Source organism: Pyxicephalus adspersus, chromosome 4 (genome assembly GCF_032062135.1).
Source record: "Pyxicephalus adspersus chromosome 4, UCB_Pads_2.0, whole genome shotgun sequence".
NCBI classification, from domain to species: Eukaryota; Metazoa; Chordata; class Amphibia; order Anura; family Pyxicephalidae; genus Pyxicephalus; species Pyxicephalus adspersus.
The window spans coordinates 40,384,498-40,395,239 of NC_092861.1; the positions used below are offsets into that span (position 1 = coordinate 40,384,498).

The window sequence follows — 10,742 nt, forward strand, 5'->3', positions numbered from 1 at the left end:
CTCCCGAATTTTTGCTGTCGAATGCAGCAAAATTCGGTTCGGGTATACCCGAATTCGAACATCAACACTAGTTATCACCTTCATTCCCAAGAAGACTTCTTCTCTGTAGACAGATGTACTTTAAAATTCCCCATTTGTCTTACTTACCAACTTTTTCCATACTTTCAATTGAAGGGCTCTGGCTTTGTTCTGGCTTCTGCAACTAGTGATCATAATGGTAATGTCAGTGCTAGCTCTGTTTTGCTCCTATGGCATTCTCACTGTGGGATACCTTGATGGCCTGCTGTTGTGACAACTGCTTTGTTAGATATTGTCATTTTGATGCTACAGAGGTTCAGTAAATTCTGACTTTTCAGAAACTGGTGCTGGAATAGTCTTATAAACTGGATCTGCAATTAGTAATGGATACAGTTTAGATGAAAGCTTTTTTGCTGCAGAATATCTTCTTATTTTTCAATCTCAAGTTTGAGCTCTCCAGTTCAGAAGTTACCCAACTCTTGTTTCCAACTTGTGTATTAGTTTCCTAGGTCTGATGGTAGCCGCTTTCAAGGCAGTCCCATTTGCACAGCTTCACTCCATCACAACATGCTGATATCATGGGAGATGTCAGTCTATTCCCTGGACCGACAGATTAATCTTATTCCCAAGACCTGACTCTCTCTGTTGACCTAAAGTCAGGGAAGTAATTTCTTCCCATCTTCTTGAAGGTCTTTATGATAGATACCAGCCTAATAGGACTACAATTGTGAGTCCCAGGGACTGTATTGGGGGATAAATATAGTGTAATGATGCTGAGACATTATGAGTGGAGAAAGGCCCCAATGCTAAAGAGGAGGTAGAGAATCAGTTCCTTATATAAACAAAAAAGGACTGTAAAGGCTGGGACAGTGGTAATGATGGGTGATTTTAACTACCCTAATATTGATTGTAGTAGTGGCACTGCTGGTACAATTAAAAAGAAAAAATGAGTAAATTTACAAAAAGAGAATTGATTGACGCAGATTTTAGAAGCCCCAGCTAGAAATAATGCTCTTCTGGACCTGGTATTTTAAAACAACATGGAGTGTATCACAATTGTTTATATAATATAAAATCTAAGTAGTAGTGACCATAACATGATTGCATTTTATTAAAATTGTAAAGAGGAAGCACAAATGGAAATAAAAGCTAAGAAGGAGAGATAATATTTTAATGTTCTCCATTACTTGGATTGGGAGGGAACATTGTCTTAAAAGAACATAGTAGAGAAATTGGAACTTTTTAGATTCATTTTACACAAACATACTGCAAAATATATTCCCATGGGCAAAAAGTTGGGCAAAGAGACAAAAAAAGGATGGTTTCAAATGGAAACTTGGGATTTTACAGGACATTAGGATACTTAAAATAAAATATCAACTTTTTATTTACAATCATTAAAAGCAAGACCCAGAACACCAATAATGTACAATTTCCATTCTTTACATTGCCATAAACTGTGTAGGTCAAACACATATGTACATAGAAAGATGTAGGTCTCCCAAGGCTCTGGTTAACAAGTATAGCTGTTTCCTTCTTCTTATACACAACTTCAGAGCCTACTTTACTCGTTCGTTTCACAGCTATTGATGCTGCTTTTTCAAGAGATGAGGGAGCAACAGAAATGCACCCAACACTCTCAAAAGATATGAAAAGATGTTTCTCAGCTCAGAGTTGGCTTTTCCACGTGGGACGCTGCACATTGTGTGGGAGCAGATTATGCAGTTAGGATATTTCTCTATTATTGGATTTTGGTTTTGAACTATTTGGTTTTATCTTTAGACACAATTATGTAACACAATCTGGCTGCACGACAGATCGACTGATATCCTTACTATGTGATGCATAGTGATAACTTTAAAGCTGGGGGAAGTGGTTCAAACAAGAAACATGTTTTTATATCCTTTTTGACATTTGATTAGGAACCACATGGTTCAAGTCTAGGGGGAATACATTTGGCAGAGTCAAATAAGGAAAAAAGATCTGCTTGTTTTAGTAGATCACAGACTTAATAATAGCATGCAATGTCAAGTCATAATTTCAAAAGCAATCAAAATACTTTCTTGCCTTAATGAGGTATAGGCTACATTATTCAAGACATAATCCTACTACTGTACAAAGCATTGGTCAGACCTTATCTGGATTACACAGTCCAGTTTTAATTAGCAAATCACAAAAAGCATCTTGTAGAACTGGGGAGAGTATATAGAAGGGCAACTAAACTCATAAGAGGCATGGACTATCTTAGCTATCTAGAAAGATTAGCTGAACTGAAAGTGAAAATAGAAGCACAGAATATAACTGGGCATTCAATTTTAAAAATAATAACACCAGAGACAGTTGATTTAAATACAATCTAAGTGCCCTAGGGAATCAGGAAGCAGTTTGTTCCCCTGTTGTAGTAAATTAAACCATGCTTTATAGGGTTGTTTTCCTTCCTCAGGATCAACTATAAGTATATGTTTTGTTTTAGAATATAAATTCTGTTTAGAATATAATGTATATGTTTTTTGGTAAATGTAGTTTATTATGATTGAACTTGATGGAGTTCTAAAGTCATTTATGTTCTGCATTTGTTTATCTGTTTTTAATGATTCTGTTTCTGCTTTGATTACTATTAATATTGTAATTAACATATGTAATATCTTATGTACTACATGCAATATATGTGTGTGTATATATATATATATATATATATATATATATATATATATATATATATATATATATACACATATACACATGCACAAGTATTTAATATTTTGCACATTTCCACATTTTGAAAAAAAACAATATTCTCTTGTCCTATGTAATGTGCAGGTTTTCAGTGAGGGGAGTCCATTTACAGACAGCCAAAAGCATTTGGTAGCAGTTTACAGTGAACTTCGTACTGCATTACCAAAACTGGCAACACTGGGTTATTCAACAAGCAATCCTGGCTAACTAATAATTTATTGATTCCATTTTTTCAGGTCAAACCACAAAACATTGAAAATGCATTTAACAAGCTTAGAGACAGAGCAAACCAAGTATCTGTGTGTCCTGTCAAAAAGAAGAATCACTGGGGTACCATTCGAGGAATAGTCCAGTTTGGAAGAGGTATAGCTTTAGCATGTCTTGTATTCATATATGTACATACCTGCATATCAATTTTAAGGATAAACACAACAAATTTGAGTTTAGTAAAAAAAAAAATTAAAAGTCCAATGATTGTAAAAATCTGATTCTGAAATAAAATAATACATTTCATTTTTGGTAGTGGTATACAAAGAATACAGCCTAATACATTATATCCATTTCTGTATCTAGTTTGGCCTATTGGCTGACTTGGAACCATATTCTGCATTTGTTCAGATTGGAAGTAAATGATAATATTCTAACATCTGATTAGTCTGTAAAGTTTGAGATACAATCATTATCACTAATAATGATAACAATATGAATCTTTTTTTTCTACAGGTAAAATGTTAAGGGGATTTATTCCAGTGTATCCGAAGAGTCTCTGGGTTGATATTAAAACATTTTGTAATGTACTCCCCTTTCATATAGTATTTGATGAAGAGGTAAGAAACATTTTATCTTAGAAAACTGGCCCTTTTGTCAGTTTTATGAATGGCTGAATACATTTTTGGTTATGTAAACTTTTCACTTAGTCTATGTTTTGTGTAGCGTATACATAAGCAAATGCAAGTGAAAGCAGTGAAACATTCAAGCAACATTCACTCCAGATAAATGTACACCTGGTGCATGTGTTTAAAAATACAGGGAATATTAAACCACCATTAAATGTTTGGTGAATGTCACAGATACTGCTTTATAAAGATATAATTTTCTTGATTAAGTGACTATACACATGATGATACACAGATTGTTAAATGAGTTTTTTTTTTCTGTCGTATTTTCTGTCGTATTGAGCATATTGCATTTATCAACTTTGTTTGCCATGATACACATCATTGCGTACCTTCTAAGTGCCTTGTGATAATTTCTATTACCGCCGTGTTTTTTTTTTTATAAAATGATAGGATTTAAACAGAATCTATGGGAATAAGTCATTGCCTCAAACATTCCCTTGTGGAAATCTTCCAGGTCCATGTGTTTTGATTTTTTAGAAAGTAAAAAAATGTAGTTATAGGTCTGCTTTAAGTGTTTTTGGAATGGGTATATGGTCACCTCATGTCTGAATGTCTGTCCTAGTTAGCTGAATGTCCTACCTTAAGAATGATATGTGTTTCTGGCATCGAATCACCTGAAAGCACTGAATTTTTTCTGTTTTTCAGCTGAGGGTGAAGCAGGCTGGGGTGAGCATACAGAGGATTGTTCCTGGTTTGCAGACAATGGACATTCGGGTGGATGAATATTTTAGCACAGTGCACCCCGAGGTCACACTGACCATACCTAATGTTAGAAAATTCATTAACAGTCAATTTGTGTTAAGAACAAAAAGAGAAATGATGCCGGAGTCATGGAGACAGCGTCCAATGCTGGAATTAAGAGGTAATCATTACAATAAGCACAAAATATAGACACATAGGCCCTGATTTATTAAAGTTCCCCAAGGCTGGAGAGAATACACTTTAAACAGTGAAGCCGAGTAATTGAGCAAACCTGAATTTGATTTCCTAAAATCAAGCTATTTGTTAGCAAATATTTTTAATCCTGGACAGGATCTATTCCAGGTTTGCTGGATCACCCAGCTTCACTGATGGAAGTGTATTCTCTCCAGCCTTTGAGAGCTATAATAAATCAGGGCCATAGTATACACTCTCTCCAAAAGTGTCTAAACTACAGTTTAAAAGACAATTATAAAGAAGATGTCTGTGTTATTCTAATGCTACTGCAGCTTCTGAATTATTCTAATTTGGATAGAAGCATGGAAGTATTGGATCCTACACACACACTTTTCTATATTATTTATGTATGATGTAAAAATGACGTTGACTGGTTTAAATGCAAATAAATGTTTCTTTTAGAAGCAAGTAGCATAGATACCTGAATATGTGATTTTCTACACAGCAGCACACTCTTAGAGGTAGACTTTGCTGCATGCACAGGTGCTGGCAGGAGGAAAATGCAGTGGTAGCAGTGCTGGTGACTTATTTAGGTATTGCTGATTTACATTGTTTAATCAGCAGACTTTAGGTAGGAAGTTGACAATATTGTACTGCTGTGCTGTGAACGAATGACTAAAGTGGCCAAATAAAATTACACGTTTTTGTCAGAAAATACAGTTCACATTTGTGTATTTAGAGGCATATCTATCTGTTTGCTGTGAGGTTAGATTTAAATTTAATCTCTAGTAAGAGATAGATTTGATTATTTGCTGTTGATTATCAAACTTTTATGCTTGATTTCTCTTTGTATTACATCCTGTACTTTTCAGACTGTCACCATTATTGTTCATTTAATATGATAAAAAGTATCATGTGTTATAAAGTGTGATACATCATTGGAGCCATAAAACAATGGCAAAGATATATTGGGGGGTCTCCAAGCAGTGTGTGCTTAGCCTTGAGGGGTCAAAGTATCAAAAAAAATTAGTATCTCTAGCTCATGGATAGCTGGATTGCAAATTCTTGGAAATATTTTCTATGATTATTAGGGATGAGCAAGCGAATTTATTAAATTCGGTCTCGCGGCGAATTGGGCCGTTCTCGCTTACCAAACATGTAGGCGAGAATTTTTGCCGAAATTTTGCGGAACCATTGGAAGTTCGAGGAAATTTTCCCGAGACTGCCAGAGGCATTCTCGCTCATCCCTAATGATTATATAATTTTTTTAAAGAGATTCTTTAATATTGAAAGTAGCAGAAGTTGAACGGTTTTGGAGGATGCAGCTACATCTAGACCCATACACACACTAAGACTGTGTAACCCATAATTCTTTTTCTTGGGATGATCTGGAAGTTCTTGAAACATTGTTACTAGTACTTGTGAGGCTTCTGGTAACCATAGTATATATTGGAGTTGCTGATACTTTTTCATGTGACAAGACACATCTGCATTAGCTTAGAAAGAAACGCTGAGAGTATCTAAACCCTTGAATGCCTGCTGAATAATTGTTTGTAAATAAATATGTGTTACTAGTACCCTCCATGAGCAAGCTAACACATGAACACTGTTTCTCCATTCTCCACTGCGATTTGCCATTTCCAACATTTCTACAGTTCTAAAGGCACAAAGATGCAGCATGTAAAAAAAACAAAAAACAATGTTTACAGTAATACATTGAATCCATATACCTCAAAAATATGTTATGAATAATGGTCTGGCAATGTTACATAAAGTGGGAACCAGTGTGGACCATCAGGCAGTACTTACCTGGCATGTCACATCTGGATGAACTATTAGATCAGCCATCAATTTAGCTATGTTGTAGCTGATGAAAATTAAACTAACAAGTGGTGGCATAAGGAAAATAACTTCAAATTCATAGTTATGAGTGTGTTATGCAAGGATTATTTAGCTTCTTGAGCTTGAGAAATGCTAATGGTTTAAAAGTGCAAAAAGAAGCAAAGAACTGCATACTGAATACCCCCTATTAGAAGACTTCAATAAAGTGGTAGGTTACAACTTAGTGTAACCTGCATAGTTAAACGTTTGTAGTATACTAACCATCTATAAACGGTTGGATATAAATGTTTTAAAATAATATAACTGTGTGTATAGAACCATAGTTTGTAACCCTTTCAACATGATTTTGTCCCCTGCTTTTTACTAAAAGTGGTTACTGACAGTATATTATTATTTTCAGGCCAGATGATATGGATGGAGTCACTGGAATGCATGTTGTATTTGTGTTCTCCTCTGTTACGTAACTTGCATGAACTAGAGGAGAGACAGATGCACATTTCAGACATTGCACCACATGATGTCACACGGGACCTTATTCTACTGAACCAACAAAGACTGGCGGAAATGGAGTTATCCAACCAACTTGAGAGGAAAAAGGAAGAACTGAGAATATTGTCTAAACACCTAGAGGAAGAAAAGAAGAAGACTGAAGCTCTACTCTATGCCATGCTTCCAAAACACGTGGCCAACCAGCTAAAAGAAGGAAAAAGAGTAGAAGCTGGTATGTATTCCTACACCTCCCCCTTTGCTGCTTCTTTATTCATTCATTAGCCATCAGACCTCCAACCATCAGGTTGGTGTGGGACATTTCTGACATATGGAAACATACCCCTGCCTTTCCTAGATGGCCACCTCCACTGAGTTACATACTGTGGAAAAGACACAATAAGTCAATAATGAGGAAAAAGTTAGTGTCAATGCTGGTGACTAGTTATTTTTACTCTGTTTGTCATTTTTAGGCACCATTTTCACAGCTTAGGTCATTTTTAAGTCTACGATGGCTATTTTCAGCTACAGAGTGAGTATAGCTATTTATATGTGCTTGCTTTTTCATCCTGGGTTGTTTACCTACACACAGAAATTACATTTTATTAGAGATATTGCATCTCATTTATTGCTGATTGGTGTAAATTAGATCTTGAAACACTCACATTTTATTTCTTGCATGGACATGTTTCTGTTATTGCTACTGTTTATACTATGCCTGGAAGCTGGATCTGGTGATTATGTGTGAAATTTCTAATATCTGGCTTCAAATGAGTCTGGGCTATCCAAGAAATAATGTGTGGAGTTGTTATGTTATGTATGCAGCCAGCCAAAGATAGGTTTGCTCTTTTATTTTTAAATGAGTGCCTTTTACATCAATAAATATAACCAAGTCAAGCTATATTGCCTGAAATATAAGGCCTTTCTCCAGTATGTTGAAAGATGCTTCGTAGAAGTTAGTTACATTGAGTTGGGCTTGTTCTGCAATGTAATATGGGTCTAACAAAATAGTATTATTGATAAAAAAATAACCTAATCACAAACACATAAACATAACATAAACATAAAAACAAAAACCTGATCACAAAATATCTAAAATAGTAATACTTTATATTTCATGTATCAGTTCTTTCAAATATGACAAGTTCAGATCAGATCAGTAACTAGTATTTTTGTATACCCAGATAAAACACTAATTAACCCATTCATGTATTTGTTGTACTGGTTTTATGATAAAAAAAATGGCATGAAGCATGACGGCACTACTATATATTCATGCTCCATTCTTTTGTGCATTATCCAGAACTTGATCTGCAGAATACTCTGGTTGTCATGAATTACCACTTTAGTCTTAACTTGTTGGTATTCAGATTACCATTTATTGGAATTAATGTTTGGTGGAGTTGGCATGATAAATTGGTCCCCATGCCCATTTTTCTATCACATTGTCAATATTGAACCCATAAAATAGAGCTAGGAGATGACAATCAGCAGTTTAGCACATTTGTTGCTTCTACTCTTGCAAAGAGTGGCAACACATAACATTAAATGTGAGAAAACCCCAATAGGTACGTGACATTTAGTAGTATGTGACATTGGGGTTGACTTGCTATGAAAGTTGAGGCAATTCACTGAGGCAAAACCAAATGTTTCCCTTTCAAAGCCTATGTTTATTTTGCAAAGTAAATGTTAGTGAATAAGATAAATCTGTGCTCCCTTTTTACATTAAATTGTTTGCTTGTAAAAATCCTTTTAATTTTCCCAGCATATTACTGGGTTTCAATGTGAACTCAGTTCAACCTCTACATCTTTAGTAAATGAATGCCACCATAGATACAGATAAACCCAGTTGTACTTTATCAGTACTTTTTCCATTTTTTTACTTCATGTGAAAAAAACCTAATGTGATTTTCAATTTAGTAAATAATTGAAATAATTACAATCAGTTCCATAGCACAAAATATATTACATGGTTAAATGATAATTTTACAATACTTTAACTTTAGTTAAAAGACATTTGCACATAAAGGGACACATTGTTGCCGGAAGTCATTAATTAATGAAATATTAATTAGACTGTTTCAGAGCAGCCTATTAATATGGAAATGTGCAATTGAGGAAAATATGAATATTTTACTTCATAAGTGGAATTTTAAATGTAAAATGTTTGCAGACAATTGATTCTGCTGCAGGGAAATTATTGTTTAGTGCTGATCAGAAATATTTAAATTGTAGTTTGTGCTCTCAACAGAAGAGTTTAGGGATGAAAGATCTGATGGAAATTATCAGTTGAGCAGGCATGGGTTAAAACAATGCGTGGGCAGTGAATCTGACTTTCACTAAACATTCTCTAGTGGAGAATCAATCACTGCCATTAAAAACACATGGACCTGAAATATCCTGCACCAGGGAATATTTGGTGAATGTCACATTGGCCACATTTGGTTTACAAATAGATCAGAATTCTACTGGATTACTCTGAGGTATATGTACATTTCTTTTCATAACTGTCTTATATTTGTATAGCGTCCTCTGACAAACAATAAACCAACTTCATGCCCATTCAGCCAGAAGAATTCTGTGCTCTAAAATATGGAGGCTACCATTGTTGGTCTTCCTTTACAAATGTGGCCCCGATCACTAACCCACAACAAGCATGCAACCTGTGATCAGCAATCCCAAATTCTTACTTTAGATCAGTGACTTAGGAAGTAGATGACAACCAAGCATCTATAAAGGTGAGATAAGCATTGGCTGATTTGATTTTATATTTTTTGAATAGCTTTCCCATCAGCCATTGTACTCACACTCACCATCACATAATATATTGAGGAACGACTGTATACCATCTTTGTATTGACAAAACATTGTGAATGATACAAATGATTGGAATTCCTCCGCTGGATTTCAGCATGTTGTTTCAATTACCTTTGGCTAATGACATATAAACTGTAAATAGTAGCTGAGGTTACTGAAATAAAACCACAGGGATGTTTAAAAATAAAAAAGTATATTTAATCTGATATTGTATTGTGAGTACTATAATAAAAAACATCCAGGGTATTGAATCTTTATCTATAGTCCATAGGTTGCTGGTGGTCCACACACATAACTCATCCATAGCAATCATTTTGCTGTATGATGTGCTGGAATTAAAGGGACAAACCACAGGTAAAACACAATACAGAACAGTGTGTAAGGAAACTAAAAATACAGATTTTTACTGAAAGAAAAAGAGACAACCAAAAAAAGTGGTATTAGGTTTTGAAAAAAATACCACAATAAGGTGGTTTGCCATACCTTTACCTTTGTTAAAAGTTCTCTTTAGAACTTTAGAACTTTGAGTACCACTAATCCAGGAGTCAGGAAATTACCTATGCATATAGGTCTTTAGTTTAAGTAAGGCAAAGATCATTTTTTGTATGTATAACTTAAGTGAACATCAAGATAGTTAGTTGTAGATAGTGGAGTTGATCCTCTAAATTGTATGACACCATGGCAAGTAAACATAGACCCAGTCTAAGAGCCTGATCCTGTTCCCTCTTTAAAGCCATGATATTAGCTCATCATGTAGAGATTAAAATTTAGAAACGGATAGATGCAGTTTTGTTTAAGAAATGTTTAAAATATTGTTTAAGCACAATAAATTAAATATCCCAACAATATATAACAAATGTAATTTTAGAAAAGGCAAAAAAAACAATATCTTCTTATTAATATGGATATTAAAAGAAAAAGTAGTGAATTTGTGGCAAAGGGACTTAATTAAAAGGTTTTAAAGTTTTATTCAAAACAGTTTCCATAAAACACAACAGAAAATAAAATACATAAAATGTATGGACAAAGTTAAAATATGGTGACTTTGACAGAGATTACTAAAAATAG

The 10,742-nt window shown here is 34.5% G+C and overlaps 1 protein-coding gene across 1 annotated transcript in view; it reads left to right on the forward strand.

The window, feature by feature from the left end:
- LOC140328382 (guanylate cyclase soluble subunit beta-2-like) overlaps window positions 1-10,742 on the forward strand; it is a 35,874-nt gene that overhangs the window by 16,452 nt on the left and 8,680 nt on the right. The window contains exons 7-10 of the mRNA XM_072407921.1: window positions 2,991-3,117; window positions 3,478-3,581; window positions 4,299-4,515; window positions 6,772-7,092. Coding sequence (XP_072264022.1) covers window positions 2,991-3,117; window positions 3,478-3,581; window positions 4,299-4,515; window positions 6,772-7,092 — 769 coding nt within the window. The remainder of the gene's footprint in view (window positions 1-2,990; window positions 3,118-3,477; window positions 3,582-4,298; window positions 4,516-6,771; window positions 7,093-10,742) is intronic.